Source organism: Syngnathus scovelli, chromosome 13, assembly GCF_024217435.2.
Source record: "Syngnathus scovelli strain Florida chromosome 13, RoL_Ssco_1.2, whole genome shotgun sequence".
Classification (NCBI taxonomy): Eukaryota; Metazoa; Chordata; class Actinopteri; order Syngnathiformes; family Syngnathidae; genus Syngnathus; species Syngnathus scovelli.
Window position 1 is genome coordinate 14,836,441 of NC_090859.1, and position 17,894 is coordinate 14,854,334.

At 54.0% G+C, this 17,894-nt stretch overlaps 3 protein-coding genes and 1 long non-coding RNA gene across 6 annotated transcripts; 2 read left to right on the forward strand and 2 right to left on the reverse strand.

The window, feature by feature from the left end:
• Positions 1 to 121: 121 nt before the first annotated feature.
• map1b (microtubule-associated protein 1B) lies at positions 122 to 15,585 on the reverse strand. 3 transcript variants are annotated; one of them, XM_049738333.1, is made up of 6 exons: positions 14,710 to 15,585; positions 14,474 to 14,543; positions 7,396 to 7,497; positions 6,211 to 6,293; positions 6,008 to 6,148; positions 122 to 5,932 (listed from the first exon to the last, which is right to left on the reverse strand). In XM_049738333.1, the coding sequence occupies exons 3-6, from the start codon at positions 7,469 to 7,471 to the stop codon at positions 1,028 to 1,030; spliced, it is 5,205 nt and encodes a 1,734-aa protein (XP_049594290.1). In that variant the 5' UTR covers positions 7,472 to 7,497; positions 14,474 to 14,543; positions 14,710 to 15,585; the 3' UTR covers positions 122 to 1,027. The 3 variants fall into 3 exon arrangements, with proteins under 3 accessions (XP_049594290.1, XP_049594289.1, XP_049594288.1); XM_049738332.1 differs by having other exon boundaries at positions 14,474 to 15,585; XM_049738331.2 differs by lacking the exons at positions 14,474 to 14,543; positions 14,710 to 15,585 and adding an exon at positions 8,590 to 8,889.
• On the forward strand, positions 8,518 to 10,230 carry LOC125979783 (uncharacterized). The gene is made up of 2 exons (XR_007485413.2): positions 8,518 to 8,659; positions 8,882 to 10,230. It is a non-coding gene; the product is annotated as an uncharacterized lncRNA (long non-coding RNA).
• ptger4b (prostaglandin E receptor 4 (subtype EP4) b) lies at positions 12,321 to 15,199 on the forward strand. Its single transcript, XM_049738355.2, has 2 exons — positions 12,321 to 13,363; positions 13,447 to 15,199. The coding sequence occupies exons 1-2, from the start codon at positions 12,560 to 12,562 to the stop codon at positions 13,930 to 13,932; spliced, it is 1,290 nt and encodes a 429-aa protein (XP_049594312.1). The 5' UTR covers positions 12,321 to 12,559; the 3' UTR covers positions 13,933 to 15,199.
• Positions 15,586 to 17,448, reverse strand: ttc33 (tetratricopeptide repeat domain 33). Its single transcript, XM_068652839.1, has 4 exons — positions 17,432 to 17,448; positions 16,812 to 16,893; positions 16,602 to 16,733; positions 15,586 to 15,957 (listed from the first exon to the last, which is right to left on the reverse strand). The coding sequence occupies exons 1-4, from the start codon at positions 17,446 to 17,448 to the stop codon at positions 15,586 to 15,588; spliced, it is 603 nt and encodes a 200-aa protein (XP_068508940.1).
• Between the last annotated feature and the right edge of the window lie 446 nt (positions 17,449 to 17,894).

Below are 17,894 nucleotides of genomic sequence, written 5' to 3' on the forward strand. Positions count from 1 at the left end.
GCAAAATTATTGATTGTCACATCCTGCTTTTTACACCTACAGTAAGGGACGACCGTAGGGTTATTTTCTTATACGCAAAACTGAAATAATGGCAATAAAAGTGCATTGAGAAGACAAAAGGGAACATCAATGTCCTTTTTATTATTCTTGTGTTTTGCATTTGGAGTCATTCAGCAGCGGTTGTGATACACATCGCACACAAACAGTCAGAAAGCGCGCAAGGAAACTTTCACAAATGGCGAGAGCGCACGTACAATATGAGTTTGGAGACCGAGGTTTTCAGGGCACAAGACACGTACAGGATACACCACGTGGCCGCTCGCTGCAGGTTAACATTGTCGACAGGAGGAAAAAGGCAGATTATTAGACTGACTAGAAGAAGAAGAAGAAGAAGAAGAAGAGAAAGTTGTCTGTACTGTCTTTCAAAATTGGTCTTTTGTTGCACTGACATTTGTGTAAGACAAAAGTGGTGACGACGATGGTGAATCCCCAACAACTCGTGTTTTTTTTGTTTTGTTTCGTTACGTTACGGGAAAGTCCATGCCAAGCAGCACTCAGCTCTACTGGAAGAAAAGTAGTGTCATTTATAAGAAGACGACAGAGAAGCAGAGAAGGTCTCCAACGACGGTCCAGTCATAGTTGTTCCCACAAGCAGAGAAAGAGAGAAACTTTGTATTTGTTGTTGCTCCGTATATGTTAAAGTACTTTGAAGGAAGGGTTACATCACTATTACGCTAACATCTATGCTAATTCATATTAGCCGGGTAAACAAGTGAAGTCGCTAAACTTAGTTGGCTCGTGCCATGCATGGTAACCAAGCCGCACGTTAGTTAGCGTTTTGGCTAACCAGCTAACTATTCTTTCCCCAAAAGGTGCATTATTAGCTGGGTGCAAACAAAAGTGATTTTGAGCAAGATGTGATTGGCCGGTCTGCATTTTGGAGGCGTGGCTATGCAAATCCGCGGGCTCTAATTGACCCTTGGCTCAACTATGTGCATTCTTCTGTTTTCCGTTGCGCCATTTTGGCCTACATTTCGATCTTACAGGCCGGGAAGGACTCGTCCTGCATGACCACCGTGCTGCTGCTGGCCAGGACCATGACGTTGAGCTCCTGCTGCTTCTCGTGGCTCTCTTGGTACCACTCCCTCATCACGTCGGTGTCGTGGGTGGGTATCAGCGTCACCTGCGTGTTGTTCTCCCAGCGGGCTTTCCCTTCCAGCAGAGCGTCCAGCACGGCCCGACTGGGCTCTTGCGACGTCTGCTCGTTGCCGCTGACCACGTAGTAGGACGAGCGCACCCGCTGGAAAAATTCTGCGTCCACGTTGTTGGCGTTGCCGTGGTTGGGGATGTAGACCAAATCCATGTACATGGGAGGACAGTTGGCCAGAGCGGACACCTTCCCGCCGCCGGAACCTCGGGACGCCGACGTATTGGTTGCGTTTTTGGCGTCCTTGCCCTCGCCCAGATTCTTCTTGGGAGAGGCCGTCTTTGAGTCCTTGGCTTTTGACAGAGCGCTTTTGCGTGTCGGCGACGACGCCTTCTTGGTGAGCTTTTTCTTCTTGGGCTTTTCGCCGGCTTCCGTGTTGGCGTTGTGGCGGTTTTCCTCGGCCTTGAGGGCTTCCGGATCCACCATGCAGACGTCAGGGGGACCGGGGGGCGGAGGCCAGTCCCTGATCGGCGCAGGGGGAGGGTCGGCGTGCCTGTAGGTGAGCGTTCGATCGGTGGGCAGAGTCTCCGAGTCGTCCTCCGAGTCGATGTTGGCGTCGGCCGTGATGGACGGGCACTCCTCCGTCCCCGGCGGCACGTCCGAATCGGTCTGAGAGGGTGCGGATTCGCTGATGGATGTGGGCGGAGTCTCTTCGCATTGCTTTGCGGGAAGCTTCCCCCCTGGAGGGGGAGGCCCGCCCCCCGCCGTCTCCAGAATCTTCTCTTCCGCTTCGTTGAGGAAATATTCCACAGGGTTGGGGTTGATGAAAGACGGCGACAGTTCCGTCTTGGGATGACGGTATTCGCACGACGTGACCAAACAGAGGTCCACTTGTGTCTTGGAGAAGCCGGTCGGACTGATCTCGGAGGAGTCGGCGGGCTCCCGGAAGCGGCAGGCTGCGTGTGAGGACGGCGCCGGCGGGGGGGAAGACACTTGGGGGCTGACGGGAGATTTGATTCCAAGCGGTGAATGGTCACTGAGAAACGGGTTGGTCTCCTTGACCGGTAAAGGTTTCTCTTGGTCCGAAAACCAGAAGGCAGAGAGGGAGCTGGGTTCGTGCTGGGCGCCACCCGCAGACGCTCGTTCCACGGGACCTCCCGAAACCGGGGAAGACTCACTGGAATGGGACGAATGGCTGGGCGAGAGAGAGGCCGCCTTTGTCACTTCCACGCCTTTGGCGAGTTCCTCGGCGGACGGCGAAACGGGGCCGACGTCTGGAGGGACGGCGAGGGGCGGCTCGTCAACCACGAGGGGCATCTCCGTCATCTGGCACGGGGTGGTGACGGACGGAGTGGACTGCGATGCGTCCGACGGTGTCGCGGAAGCGGCGCGGGCCGAATCGCAGTCTTGGAAGAGCAAAGGTTTCTCCGCCGCATCCCAAGGAGCGTCGTCGATCTCGGTGGGGCCGTTCTCGGTGGCGCGCGAGTTGCTTCCCGCCGACGGGTGCTCCGGAGACTGCTTGCTGAAGTCCAGGGCCAACGAGTGATCCGGAGACTCCAGCGACATGGTGGAATGTTCCGGTGATTTTGCGTCGTGCATCTGCGCGTTGACTTTGGTCTTGGGCGAGACGTCCGGGGAGATGGACATGGGCCGAGGGCAGTCTTCCTTGGATGGAGACGCCGCCTCATGGAAAAGCGTGGGGGTCTGACCCACCGAAACGGACAAGGAGTCGTCCACTTCTGTGGAGTGAGGGGAACCCACCTCGGCGTGAAGGGACGGCGAGTCGGTGGTGGGCTCGGGCAGGGAGCTGGTGGCCAGCGAGGCGGTGGACGCCGAGGCCAAGTGCGAAAACATGTCGTCAGCCGCCGCTTCTTCCAGCGGCGTGCTGGACTTTTCCGAAGCGCTGCTGCCTTCCGAAATGGACATTTTGCTCTCGTCTTTGAAAGCGGCCGTGTAGGGAGCTTCCGATTCTTGTCTGAAAAAGACGCCTCTGCCGATGTCGTCCTTTGGGCTTCTGGAAGAGCACGCCAGCTTGTCATCCTCCTCTTTGTCACTCGTGACCTCCACAATGACGGGACCTTGCTCTTCGTCGTCTGACGCAGGCGGCAGAGTTCCCGCTTTGTCCTCCACCGGGGACTGGTAGTAAGGCGTGTGACCCGAGGACTGGGGGGAGCCCGCCCCTTCCAACGTCTTGTCATCCGGGCTGAGGGCGGGATCCGCCCGACCGTACCCCGCCAAGGTCGTGGACAGCTCGATGGGGACGGCGGCCAACGTGGACGGAGACTCAAAGTTCTGCTCGCTCGGGGGGGAATGCACCAGAGGTGCCGTGTCCTGCTTTCCAAAGTCTTCTGGAACGTCCCAAGTCAACTTGTCCTCTTCCAATAACGATGGTGGCGATATGGTGGAGGCGCTGTGGTTGTAGTCTTGGCCCTGCGTGGCTTCGCTCTTGGAGTCGCCCGAACGTAAAGCGAGTCTGCTCTTCTCGTACTCTCCGGGTTGTGACATCATCAACGTCGTCGGAGTTGACGTCTCGTCCAACGGGGCGGGCACGCTGGAGAGCTCCACGGTGGAGCGCGGGAGGTCGGAGGTGACGGTAAACTCCTCGGGTGCTTCGTCGGAGGCGGTGGAGGTCTCCACGCCGGCCGGGAAGGTTTCGTCGTGGAAGGAAGCGGCGGGGGAAACGGGCGAAGACTCTTTTGGTGGAGCTGACGCAACCTCTTCCTTCTTCTCATCATCAAGAGTTCCCCAGGACGGCGCTTTGCCCGGTTCGTCCAGCTCCTCGGTTTCCGCTTTCTCTTCGTAATCGGACGCCTCCTCCATGGCGGCGCCCTCGTTTTCAAACTTGTCCAGTTGAGGCTTGAGCGCCGCCGCCGGCTCGTCCGGAGTGGCGCCGTTTTCCCCTTCGGCCTCGGTGGTGGCGATGCCCTCGTCGACCGACTCGGGCGCCTCGGGGGACTCTTGGCTGTGCGTGACGACGGCGGGCTCCTCTTCTTGCGCAGCCACGGCCTCCGCCGGCGCATCTTCCTCTCGGAGCTCCTCAAAGTCCTTGGTGAGGTCTTCCGGCGAGGACATGGTCGCCCTTTCGTCGTCGGGGCGGAGCGTGACGGGGACGGCGGCGGTGGCCGTCTTTGCTACTTTGGGACCTCCTTTGGCTTTCAGTTTGGAGGGCGTGCCTGCATCTTTTTTCAGGGTCTTTGGTTTGGGGGACAGGACTTTGTCCTCGACTTTTTTGGCGGTCAGCCTTTTGCCGTCTTTCTTCAGCTCCCTCTTGTCATCCTTTTTCTCCTTGATGGGGGAATCTCTCCTGACGTCCTTCTTCACGTCCCTTTTCTTGGCGTCCTCTTTCTTCACTCGTTCATCTCTCTTGAGGGTGTCCTCTTTCTTGGCTCCTTCCTTTCTAACCTCTTTTTTCTTCTCGGGAGTCATCTTCACGTCTTTCTTGGCGAGGCGCTCCTTCTCGGCTTTGGTTTTGATCAGGGTCGGCTTTTTTTCCGGCGTTTCCGTTTTTACCTTGGACTCCTTCTCCGGCGGCGCCTTTGCTCGTTCCTTCTTGGGCGGGTTCTTTTCTCTCTTTTGCTTTTCGGGAGTCAGCTGGTCGGCATCTGCCTTGGCCGCCTCCTCCTTGAATTCTTTCCTGGCGTCTTTGGCGGGCGACGGCTTGGGCGTGGACTTGATGGACTTGAGGCTCTCTTTGCTGTCGGTCCTGTTCTTCATCTTGGCCGCTTGGGCGGGCGGCGCTTTTTGCGTGACCACCGCCTGCTTCAGGAAGTCCAGGTGCTTGAGTTTTTCCAAGCCTTCAAAGATGTGCCGCTGGGTGGCGTTTCCCGGAAAGAGGACGCGCACCACTTTCTCCGAGGGGTTGGCGGGGTGCCACACGATGAGCGAGGCGATGGACGTCAAGTGAGACACGGGGAACTGGGACTCCTTCCCGTCGGGCAGCAAGATGGACGCCGTGTCCTTGGGGCTCCCGGTCCACTGCTTGAGAAAATGCTGCATCTCCTTGCTGTTCTTTGCCGGATTGAGGACGTACATCTCCAGCTTTCCCACGCCCATCTTCTGAAAGAGCACCATGGGTTCCACGGTGTTCCCGACGGGGCGTTGCAGCGGCTCGGTTCTGAGATTCAGCTTGGCCAGCAGCTGCCGAGCGGCCGCCGCCTCCTCCAGGTTCTTGCGTACTCTGTGATCGTGCTCGGGGACGTCCACATTCTCCGGGAAGTTGACGAAGACGACTCCGATGTCGGGCGAGATCATGTTCTTCAGCCACTCGCCGTCGGAGGCGGAGTCCCGCGAGCGCTCCTCCTCCAGCTCGGCCATCTTCCTCCTCAGCATGCTGTTGACGCCCGGCAGGTTGTCGTCGCCGACGTGGGTCAGCAGGATGGAGTCCACGCGGTCCAGGTGCCTGACCAGCTTCCAGAAGCACGACTTCCTGTCGGAGCCGCCGTTGACCAGCATGTTGAAGCCGTTGACGGCGAAGAGAGCCGAGTCGCCGCGACCGGCGGGGAAGATGTAGCAACACGGCTTGGAGAGCTTGAGGAAGCCGCCCGAGGCCGGCGGCTCCAGAAGCTCAAAAGGGCTGAGGATCTCCACCGACTCGGACAGGTACTCGGTGAACTCGGAGAGGCCCTCCATTTCGGGGAGGATGAGCGGCGAGTTCAGCTTCATGTTGATGAAGTCTTGCAGGTTGTGCTTGTCCAGCTGGGAGTTTCTCCACTCGCCTTGATCGGGGCAGGACAGCGTCAGGTGGGCTTTGTTCTCCGGGTGGACGGTGCTCAGCAGTTCGCCGATCTGAGCGACGGCAAAAAATGCGCTTATTTGGGATTCAAACACTCACACGCACGAGGAAGAAAAGGCCCGACGTGCCTCCTGGTCGGTGAAGATGTCGATGAACTTGGAGAAGGAAAACGAGCCCGACTGAAGTAGGAGCTCGCCCGTACTTTCCGTGCACTGGCCCGACAGGATCAGAAGCTTGTGTCTGGCCGAGTTGGAGATCATCAATCGGACCTGAAAAGAAAAGGTGGAAGTGGGACGGCTCGCTCACAATCCACCACGTGGCTCGGCTTTACCTCGGTGCTGACGGTGTCGTCGGCGGGGTTGATGAGCACCACCGTCTCCAGCACGTTGCTTTTATGGTGAAGGATTCTCTGGCCTGCGAAAAAAAAAAAAAAAAAGTCACACGTGCGCTAATTACAACTGACTTCTAATTTCTGATCTTTTGTGTGAGCCCACAAGGAGCTCAGTCCTTAAAGCGACAGCGTCCTCGCACACGCGCTTCATTTCCTCTCCCTTCACCTCCTGGGAGTGGGCGTCGGTCTCCGGCTGCCAATCGTACGTCGGGATCGGCGCATCGGAGAGGGCGTGACCCCTGCCAGCAATTAGCCAGCAAAACTCGACCTCCAACACCCCCCCCCCCACCCACCTCATTGGCTTCCTGCCGGTCACACAATCAAGCACACGGGAAGAAATCAATGCGGAAGGCACCAGACCAAAAATAGATCAGTGGAACAACTGCAGGGATGAGCACCCCTCCCTTTGATAAAAATGAATAAACCTAAAACAGCTTATGTAATGAGGATAAAACGGCGCGCCGCCAAACCCGACAAAAGGGAGGCCCAGCCAGACAATGATGAAGCAAAAACCAAAAAAAGCAGGAGAGGAAAAAACACACTGATGCAGGTGATGGCGTCCACTGACCCAATTTACCGTCGGCCATCTTTTCTAAGCGGCAGCAGAAAACACATTGCCTGGCCGCGTGTGTTGCACCACCATTTGTGTTCCACTATCACTAATGCACAGTGCGGATGTCAAAGCCCCAGAAAATGTCCGCACGATGGCTCGTATCCCTAAAAAACGTCAACTCACTGCTTTCTCAAGGGGGCGGGGCAGGGCTTCGCTCGCTCGCTCGCTCGACTTATCCTAATTTGGCTGGCTCTGCTCTCAAGCGATTGCCATCTTGGAGCTGTTCCATTTGGACGCCATTGTTGCCTTCACCTTGGCAGAGATGACACAAAGGAAGCGCCACCCCCCCCCCCTGAAAAGATATTGACGTGCTGCCGCATGGTCTCCACTTTCATTTGTGCCATGCGATCCGCCGCCGTTCCTCAAATAGCGCCCGCCGCTCAATAATTGCAGGCCCAATTTGCCAAGGCAAGCGCTCAGCTGAATAAATGCCGCGCCCAAGACACCCGAGAGACAGACGCTTTGTCCCGCGGGAAACCATGCAATCCTGTCAAGTCAAATGCACGTTTCACCTTTGACATCGGCGGAGAAACGCGCCGAGTGTCGGGATACAAAAAGCTTGAGTTCCTGGTCCAGGTTGCAATCCATCAGATTGGTGTCCCATGAGCGGATGCCTGGAAAAAAAAAAAAAAAAAGATAAACAAACATGCAGAAGCATTGAAGCTTTTTTTCCCCAAAGAAAATCAGTTTGCAGTTTTTTTTCATCTGTTTGAGCCAAACGAGAAGCAGTTTATGACTGGATCACATCAGAACAGAGCTGAGTCACGGCTCCGTCAGCACAATGAAAGCGATTCTTCTCAAAACAAAGCATGCAATCGGGGTGGGGCACAACATGTGCTTTGACGCCTGTGTCCGATCCATAAGCCACAAGTGCACATAAGGGGGAAAATGACTCAGGGGGATCCGATAAATTGGCAGTCACATCCAGGCCCAAATATATTTGGACAACCCCGCCTCCTCGTTAGTTCCCTCAATGTGAGCTCAGTTTTAATCAGTAAGTCAGTAAGAAATAATTTTGCACAATGCTTTTTTTTTTTTTTTAAAGAAGTAGCAATAATTAGCTTACTAAAATAGGTTTAAAAAAATTTTCTTAAATTGATGCAAATTGTGTGTATATGTGACAATTCAAGTATGCATTAAGGCCCAATTTGTCACTTTGAAGATGCTCTCGATATTCATCTACAGCAAGAACCCAATGAACCCCACCCCACCCTCGACGCTCTCATTTGATGAAGCGAAGGTGGAGGATGAAAAAGTCAAGTGCCACTGCCCAATTGCTTTTGGGCCAATTTTTTTATGCTAATCATTTTTCGTCTGTTCCGACATTGACTGTTCTTTCTTTCTTTCTTTTTCAAACCGAATCGCTACTGTAGCTAATATTCCACCTTTGGAAGCAACAAGAAAAAGCGAATGGCTCGATTGGTCCTCGCGAGTTTCCGTAGGGACCGCAGTGCGGCCCGGGCCACGCCTACCGGCCGGTGTGCGATGAGAGAGCTGGATGCAGGAGGAGCAAGAGATGGGAGCATGATGCTCCCACGGGATAGGGCTTCAATGGGTTTATCGCCGGAGAGCCCCGCAAAGAATAAAGAATGGAAATAAACACGTCAAACGTGAGCGGCAAGTGCGTGTGCGTCACGAAGACCCCCACCCCGCGCCATCTCCACCCACCCAGGCCGGCTGTCTCGCCCTGTTGCTCGCCGGCTTACCCTTCTCGATGTCGGCCACGGCGCACTTGAGGTTCTCCTCCGCGGCCATCTCGCCGAGGACCACCAGCAGGTAGAATTTAGAGTCGACAAAGTGTCGCGCGGGGCTGGCGGCCACCGCGGCGGCCGAGCCGGGTGCCGTCATCGGCTCCGCCGTCGGCATCGCTTCGGGCATCGCATGAACGCTCTGCTGCACCAGGACGGACATCCTGGCGGTCGCTCCCTCCTCTTCTAACTTCTTCTTCTTCTTTTTGCTCTTTCTTGGATGCTGCTTGTCCTGCGGTCGGCGCACGAGTGGGGACAAGGAGTGGCTCCGGCTGCCTGCAAGCCCCCCCCCCCACCCCCCCTTTTTTTTCTGCACACTCACCGCACAGCTGATGTCACGGGCAACGAATCAAACGCACCCTCCCGGAAGAAAGCGGGATGATGAGGAGGATGACAATTCCGTGTTCATCTCTCCTCGATCCTTCAATGGCATCTCACTTAAACGATGATGGAGTTTTTCCATCAGTGCTACTCGGGTCGCGTAGGACCTCGCCCCTCCTATGACAAAGAGCTCACTTGAAAAATGGACGAAATAAGTCCATTAAGATGGGCTGGGCGAATTACGGGCATAGGGGTGGGGTCGGAACCTTGGGAAATTCTTCAAAATGCTGATAAACCACATATTAAATCAAACAAACATTTTGGAAAAAATAAAAACATCTATAGCAGGAATTTCCCTTTCCAAAGCAAAATCAAAAGGCGTGCCCACAGCCACAGGCAGGGGAGCTTGAAAGCAAAGGATAAAAGAGCAAGCGATCAATAGGATCGTTGCGATCAGACAGAAAGGAAGCAAGAGGAGCGACGACGCACGCCAAGGGATGCTAAACTAGCTTGACAGCCAACATCAAAAACCAACAGACAAACCTAAAATAGAAATGTGCTGATCATCAAGTCACGTGTAATGCATAGTCATCATCTGGATCAATAGACTTTCCAATGCCAGATCGAGAGAATAGCTTTCATAACTCCATATTACTGCTCGCATTTATCTGAAAACTTTGCATCACGTTGATTACGGTGCCGACAGCACCACCTAGCGGCGATCATTGACGACAGCCTGTCTTGCCAACGCTATATCTTTTTTTTGTGTTTTTTTTTTTTGGTCCACCTTTTCCTCCCACTGTCCCGTTTGGGTCCCCAGTGCCGAGCAAATCGTCAGGATAAAGTGGCGACTTTGGGAAAGTTTTGGAAGTTCTTGTGAGCCACTTGAAGCTGTCCTTTCCATCATGTGCATGGGGCTTGATTGCTCACTTTGTCTTCATTGAGAGCCCAAAAAAAGAACACAGGACAATCCAAAGATTAAAAAAAAACTCTGTTGCTTGATAAAACAAACACAAAAATATCAGGCTGAGCTGCGTTATCGCACTGAGCCGCAAATATTCCGCCCCCGGTGGAATAGCTCTTGAAAACGTTGCCCCTTTTTCCTGGGAACGCGCTTATCTTGGATCCACCACGCAGACTTGGACAATATAATGATGATGCCAATTTGCTCACAGAAAGCGACAGAGCCTCTTTTTTCCGATTGGTGCCAAATTTCAGATTGTGCTAAAGTGTGAAATATTTTCCTCAATGAAGCAATAAAGAGCAAATTTGAGCCGAGACAAGTTGCAGCAATTAATTTTTTTTTGGGGGGGGGGGATTTTTTTTCACACGCCGGCAATGAGTCATCGTTTATTTTCGCAGACCAGAGGCGAGAAACCTCAAGAACGCTGAGATTAAAAAAGAAAAAACGCGAATCAACAAGCGAGGCCCGGCCGGCTTTTATGTTCAGGTGAGGACAGGCTAAAGCGCCCCGAGCAAGTGGCAGCCCAATTCAAGTGATTATGTCGCTGGAATCTAATCAAAGATTCCATTGTATTGCTTCTGCACTGGAAAAGTCTACACACCCCTGTTGAGAGTTTACACAAAAAAGATGCTTTAGTGTCAACGGAGGATCAGCGAGCATGCAGTCAAAGACGAACAGGCATGTTTGCTCCGCCGTGTGCATTCCAAACTTTTGGCATGTGTATATACAAAAATAAGTCACCTCACCCTCCCTCCCTCGTATACACACACACAGACACACACACACACACACACACACACACACACACACACACACACACACACACACACACACACACACACACACACACACACACACACACACACACACACACACACACACACACACACACACACACACACACACACACACAGAGCGTCACACTGGAGACATTCGACGTGTGCTGTTTGCGCTCCCGAAGGGGAAATAGTTTGCAGGTGTCAGGACTTGTTCCTCTAAAGCTTACGCTAAAATGTCATCCTGCTTGCTGGATAACGTGGAATTCGCTCCACGGCCAGCAAATAAGAATGAACGGCCGAGAAGGAAAGCCCAGGTTGAAGGCCAGGACGTCTCGGCTGCGAGGCGGTCGTCGCAACCACCAGGCCACTCTACTGGCCTTTTTACATAACTCAGTTAAAAAAAGATTAAATCTAGTCTACTTTTTCCATAACAACTCAGTAAAAAAAAAAATCAAGTCTAATGCGCAGCCTGATACTCAGTTTAAAAAAAAAATCAAGTCTGCTTTTTCCATAAAAAATAAATAAATAAATCAAGTTTGATGAATGAACCAAATTGAGCGCGTGCAGATTTGAAGGCATGCAGCCACAAACTCTGCAACTCAAACATCAATTGGCTTTTTTTTGATATGGGAAATGTCGAAGGGTCATTGAAAAGAAAAGGCCAATCTTCAAATGAGCCCGACGACTCAACATCCCTGTGCGGAAAGCGGTCATCCGCTTTTCCGTGCTAGTCATAAACATGACAAACGTTTATTGGTGTCTTCCTCCGACTTGCACCTTTAACCCGTGGCTGGGGGAGGAACCTGACTCCCCTGGAGCAGGACGGGGGCGCTCACTCCCGACTCCCGACTCCCGGGACGACAACATGGGAAGCGATGAGCTGGCGGCCATCTTGTTTGTTTGTTTTTTCTTTGGAATCTCGCTCAACTTGGCAAGCGGCGCCGACGCATTGAGACTTGTCCTTCTCTTAGAGCGAGGGGGGGGGGGGGCACGGGTATCCAAATGATCAACTTTCTCAGGCATCAGAGGTGCAAGTGCGCTCAAGCAGGCCGTAAATTTCAAGCGGGGTTTTTTGATCGGCTCCCCGGAGAGGCCCTTTGGTCACATGACCCGGTTTTACCGAGTGCAACTGGAGACCGGGGACCTTCCCAGGCCGGGTGGGTTCATCCCGTTCGCGCACTGCCAACTTCTTGCCGATATACGTCAGCAGGAGATAAAACAAACCTCAAATATTGGGGCCGATGAGTCCCCGGGGCAGCGCCTGTTTGCGCCTTACTTTGAGGCATTCGGGTCGGCTGCCGGGAAATTCCGCGTTGCTGATCCTCGTGCGCTGAGCACGTCGAGGTCAGCCGGAACGCTTAATGACAAAAAAATGCGGACCTTCAACCTAGTCGGCGGCCATTTTGGTTGAGAGCGGAGCTGCAATTCCAAGGGTTCAAACAAAGAGCCTCAAAAACGTTTTGAAAATCCACTGAGAAGTCCCTTTGACTTGTGAACATGACATTTGGGCGCTCTGTCTATTACGCGCAGACTTACATAAAGAGCCCAAGAGGCGACATTTTGACATCACAGAGTTTTATGCCCACTTGCATGGCACATGCGGAGGTTCTTTTGCACACAAAAAAGCAGAAGTGAAGTAGAAAGTGCAACCCCCAACGCAAAGTGTTGCTTCATTTCTAGGAGGAGCAGGAGGAGGCGGAGCTGAGTGGGAACAACCTCTCCTGCATTCACTTGCCGTCAGAAACGCCTGAGCGGAGCTCGCACACGGCGCAGCGCGGCGAGGCACGGCGCGGCGGGGCGGGCACCACAAACTTTTCCACGCTGGGATGTGACTTTTTCCTTCTAAGCAAGCTTGAGGGGGAAGATGAACGCCAGCGCCCATGCGCCGCCTGGGACCTTCCAGCCGCCCACCATCCCGGTCATCATGTTCATCTTCGGGGTGGTGGGCAACGTGACGGCCATCGTGGTGCTGCGCATCTCGCGCAAGGAGCAAAAGGAGTCCACCTTCTACACGCTGGTGTGCGGGCTGGCCGTCACCGACCTGCTGGGCACGCTGCTGGCCAGCCCCGTCACCATCGCCACCTACGTGCGCGGCGGCTGGCCCGGCGCCCGCCCGCTCTGCCAGTACTCGGGCTTCGTCCTGCTCTTCTTCTTCCTGGCGCAGTTGTGCATCCTGTGCGCCATGTCGGTGGAGCGCTACCTGGCCATCAACCACGCCTACTTCTACAACCGTTACGTCAACCAGCGGCTGGCGGCGCTGGCGCTGCTGGCCATCTACGTCAGCAACGCCGGCCTGTGCGCGCTGCCCAGCGTGGGCTTGGGCGAGGTCAAGCTGCAGCGGCCGGGCAGCTGGTGCTTCATCGACTGGCACGGCGGCGCCAACCGCACGACGGTGGCCGCCTTCAACTTGGCCTACGCCGGCGTCAACGCCGCCGTGGTGCTGGCCACGGTGGCGTGCAACGTCATGGTGTGCGGCGCGCTCATCCTCATGCACCGCCGTTTCGTCCGCCGCACCTCGCTGGGGGCCGGGCGCGGGCGGCGCCAGGCGGCCCGCGAGCAGCCCGCCCGCCGCAGGAGCCTGGGCCGGCTGGCCGGGGCCGAGATCCAGATGGTCATCCTGCTCATCGCCACCTCGCTCGTGGTGCTGGTCTGCTCCATCCCCTTGTTGGTGAGTTGCCTCGGCGGCCGCTTCATTAGCGACGCCATTTGCGAAGCCTTCTTGTCACTATCTGACTACCATTGTCTCTCCAGCTGAGGATCTTTGTGAACCAACTGTACAGCAAGCAGAAGGAAGAGTGGACGGGGCTCAACAAAGACCTGCTGGCCATCCGCATGGCCTCCGTCAACCCCATCCTGGACCCGTGGGTCTACATCCTGCTGCGGAAGACGGTGGTCTTCACGCTCATGGAGAAGATCAAATGTCTCTTCTGCAGGATGGGGCGGGGCCGGCGAGGAGGCGGCGGCGGCGGCGGCGGACAGTTCCGCTGCGCCGCCGTCCGCCTGTCCTCCTCGTCCGTAATGTCGCGGGACTCGCCGTCGCCGGTGTCGCGAGGGTGCCCGGGGACGGCGTGCACCTCGCAGACCTTCCTGTGGCCGGCCGAGGGCGGGACGGGCTCCTTTCGGGAGGGGGCGGCCGGGGGCGGACGCGAGCCGCCGAGCCCGAGCGAGCGGCCCAAGCCGGCTTTGCTAGTATCACTTACGGACGGGACGGCAAACATCCAGGAGAGAATTACCTGAGCAAAGACTCTCCTCCGCTGGCGCAAGTTATCACTACATCTCGTCGGCCGGAGCCCAACATTTTTGGGCCGCGGTTGAATGAAGGAAGCTTCATGCCCAGTTGTGATTCAGCGCCTGGACTGGACTTACAGCGAACCCCCGTTTATTGCTGGGTTCAGGACGCATCTACAATAGAAGAAAGTCCGCCATATCGAAAAACCAAAGAGAAAAAAAATAAAAATAATCACACATTTAATCAAAACGCACTTGGTCCAGTACAGTGAAGCCCGGCACCGATCGGATTTTTTGGGGGACCTGTTCTTCCTGACTTGTCGCCATCTTGTGGCCTTTTTGTGCCAAGGAATTACGTTGCGATACATTGAGGAGCTTCATTTGGACAAAAGTAGTGCTTCGTTACCATCATGTGGCATCTATGGCGATTCCAAATATTTCTGTGAGTGTGACAATTGCAAATCTTTTGGGTTTGTACTGCCTAATCTTAATTTTGTCATCAAATGTGTCTGTGTTAGTTTAGCATAGAGTAAACAAAAACAAAGCCTACCTTCGCCAACTGTATTCCTACGCGTTGACTGTTTTGGCCGCAACGAGAGGCAAAGCCTGCCCAGCCGCCTCTAGAAAACAAAACGACAATCAGACATCAAACAGCAAATAGTCAACATAAGTGTCATCGTTTTGTCCCAACAAAAGTCTGATAGCTTAAAATGTTAACGCAATAGCAAGTGGTAAAAATGAGCATAGCCACATGACTTGGTGAGTCTTACTAGAGGTTCATCTCACCTTCTGTTTCTTCTCTTTGCTAACCCCACTGCATCACCTCAAGTAGCGCTCAGCGCTGCCGTCTTGCGGCGCTACACCGAAGGCACGCGACGCTACATTCGGACTTGCTTGAATGCTGTAAAAAAAATAAATGGAAACAAAATTTAAAAATAATCTGTCATCAAGCAGGGGTTTCGCTCAACAGAAATATTCTGCCATCCCATTTCCAAAAAGTTCCTTTCCCCAGAGCGTTAGCCACGTGCTACGTGACCGGTAAGCTAGTCAAATGTGAATGTTGCTGTTGCCAGAAGCGAATGTATTTTGCGATGATGGTCTTCTCCGTGAGAAGGTGCAGAGATTTGGAGGCCCCCTTGCGACAGCTTTCGGGCTATCAGCGCCACCGCCGATGTTGCTCACTTTGTCATCCTGCCTTGAACGTTTGAAAGAAAGCGCAGGAAAACTCTTATCCTTGTACAAAATGATAGCAACAATAAAGTTGTGAAACATCTTTTCCCCGCCTGTATTTTGACTTCCTAAAGATGATAATTTACAGCGTAGATGGCACAAAAAGTCGACCTCAATTCATCTGCTAATTACGCAACACCATGAGGACGTGACAATCACACATACAAAAGGAGAAGATGAAAAAAGGGAAATGTTCCATTTTGATTCCAGGGAGATTTCTTTTATTTGATGTCCAAGTGACAGGAAGCGATCCTCAGCGACTTTTGAAAGTCACTGTAAAGCCAAGACAAGACAAGAGTGACTTGTAAACAAAGCGTGCCAAATTGAAATGGCGCCTATTCAGATCTTATCTCGAGTCACGTCTTTTCACTCATTTCCCTTCCATGACAATCATCCCATCCGTTTGCGCGCAATGACTCGCGGGTTTCCTTTTCAGAGTCTTCTCATTTTGACAAAGTCTTCCCGCAAGGGCTCCGCCGCGTCCCCCGCCGCGCCCGCCCCTGATTCCAGCACGTTACCCGCCGCATCCACCACCAGGGCGCCCGGGCTGAGCGGACGGCCCGGGCCCGCCTGGCGCCGGGCGACGGCCTCGCACGCCGCCACCACCTCGTCCGACTCAAAGTCAAAGTCCCCGCCGAGCTCGGGGGGATCGGCGAGCCGCCGGTCGGTCTCGGCTCGCCGGCCGAGCGTCTCCCCGGCGGCCGCCTTCTGCCGGCGCAGCGTCCGCGCCCACGCCAGGTCGTCCTGCCACAGGGCGGGCTCCCACGGGCGTAGGTGGACGGCCACCTGGAAGGACCGCAGCGCCTGTGCGCAAAAACGCAGAACGATCCAGACTCAATGACACGTCGCCTAACGTTGCCTTAGGCAACGCCGCTAGCTTGATGCTAACACACAATGCAAACTCCATAGGCAGGCTAATGAAAGTAGCATCAAGTGAAGAACAGCTGGTGATGAAATGTTTGCAAAAGGCTGAAATGCGACTGGACATGCCTGGGTTAAAAATAGATGCACACACACAAGCTGACTGCCTCGCATTGTGTCTCTGTGTTTGACTTTCACCACTTCCTTTTGTATTGGCTGTAAGACGGGTTGCGCAAGAAGAATGGGGGGGGGGGGGGGGTATTTTTGGAGGCCCCCCCACCCTGACGATACGCGGTGCAGCTTTCAAAGTAGCGGCGGGAAGCAATCGAGTACAAATACAGCGGCTTTGTTTTTTTGTTGTTTTTTTTACTACACAGGTTTTTGTACTAAGAGTGTGCGTACTTTTGCAACTTCTGCACACGCACGCCCAGCACATTCAAGAGGCGACATGTTTAGCGTGGCGGCAACATTGGCAACGGGCGGCGCCTGGAGCGCTAGCAGTGATGTTTGCAGTCAACAGGCGCAAGTGACTGATCTTAATGGCTTATCCCAAAAAAAATTGGGGAGCTGAGGCTGTTGTGACTCACCAGGTCCACCTCCCCCATGGTGAGCTGGGCGCGGCCCAGAGTCTGCCAGGCCTCCCACCACCCGCGGCGCAGCTTCACCGCCGTCTCTGCCGCCTTGACGGCGGGGAAGGCCTCCCGCAGTGCCGTCAGCACCTGCGGCCGGCCCAAAAACAAGTCACGTCGTCAATTCAAGTTGACATTTGCGCTATTTGGGTAGGAGCCATCAGTCACCTGGGCCTTCATCTCGTACAACAGCGGGTCGTCGGGAGTCAGCTGAATGGCCTCGTCCCACTTCTCAACGGCTTCCCTGTGCCTGGGGGAAGGGGAAAAAAAAACGGGTTACCGTCTTTTGACATTTGCCGGGATTAGCGACGGCTTCAAAGACCCTAAACACAAAACAAGATTTGAAATTTGATGTAAGCTAATGTTATGTATGCCAACAAAAGGCCCGCGTGTTTACACAGTGAAGCCTTGCGTGATATGGCTTCTTATTGACAGATTGCTCTTGCCCAACCTTGTCATATTATTGTATGCTTGAAAGCAAAATGGCTTCCAGTCCTCTCACAGTCACTGGCCGCTCTCTCACGTTCGTTGCCGTATAAATGGAAGTGTCGAAAGAGTCAGCAAACCACCAGCGCACCGCACCGTGTGAGGAAATGAAGCAATATATGTGTGCGTTTCCTATAGTCGGTGTGAAAAACGCTAAACGCTAAAAACGGATGTCTGTGTACACAGAAAGGACAAACAAAGCATCGAACGGAACAACAAGCAAAAATCCCCTTTGGTAAAAGTGCAACGCGAGGTCGTTTCGCCATTTGAGTTGGGCGACATGTCGTGCGTTTGAATCTCACCCGTGGTTCAGCCCCATCAAAAAGCAATGGCTAGAAAATCTGCCAAATAGCTGGGCCGGCAAATGTGCGTCAAAGACGTTCAAAAGGGTCGACCCGTCTAAAACCATCACCGGGCATCATTTCCGTACAAATGCGATTATCAGCCGTTGCCCGTGGTAACACACAGCGAGCATTTGAGGTCTCGGAGGGCAGATGGACTCATTGAAATCGAGTTAGAAGGGTCAGCTAACCGGCTGGAAAGATCAGATAACCGCTCACCGTGTAATGTCGTTTGGGATGGGGAGCTGGACTGGCGCAAGTGGACAAAATCTCGGCCAGTTTCTGTCAGGACATTTGACAATGGCCAAAATGGCAGACTTTCTGTGTTTTATCAGCCATGGATGTGGGAGACTTTTGGGTGGGTGAGCGACATGTTTACCCCATTTCAAGTCAAAATGGCTTAAAATGGCACTTGCGTCAAAAT

What these genes read in the sequence shown, in the direction of transcription:
- map1b (XM_049738331.2), bottom strand. Translation starts at nt 8,794, where the DNA reads ATGTCCGTCCTGGTGCAGCAGAGCGTTCATGCGATGCCCGAAGCGATG. An exon ending in CGTGGCCGACATCGAGAAGG is followed by an intron (nt 7,498 to 8,589) that starts GTAAGCCGGCGA and finishes TTTTTTTTCCAG; the next exon opens with GCATCCGCTCATGGGACACC. An exon ending in TTTCTCCGCCGATGTCAAAG is followed by an intron (nt 6,294 to 7,395) that starts GTGAAACGTGCA and finishes TTTTTTTCGCAG; the next exon opens with GCCAGAGAATCCTTCACCAT.
- ptger4b (XM_049738355.2), top strand. Translation starts at nt 12,560, where the DNA reads ATGAACGCCAGCGCCCATGCGCCGCCTGGGACCTTCCAGCCGCCCACC. An exon ending in TCTGCTCCATCCCCTTGTTG is followed by an intron (nt 13,364 to 13,446) that starts GTGAGTTGCCTC and finishes TTGTCTCTCCAG; the next exon opens with CTGAGGATCTTTGTGAACCA.
- ttc33 (XM_068652839.1), bottom strand. An exon ending in TGTACGAGATGAAGGCCCAG is followed by an intron (nt 16,734 to 16,811) that starts GTGACTGATGGC and finishes GGCCGGCCGCAG; the next exon opens with GTGCTGACGGCACTGCGGGA. An exon ending in CCATGGGGGAGGTGGACCTG is followed by an intron (nt 15,958 to 16,601) that starts GTGAGTCACAAC and finishes TTTTGCGCACAG; the next exon opens with GCGCTGCGGTCCTTCCAGGT.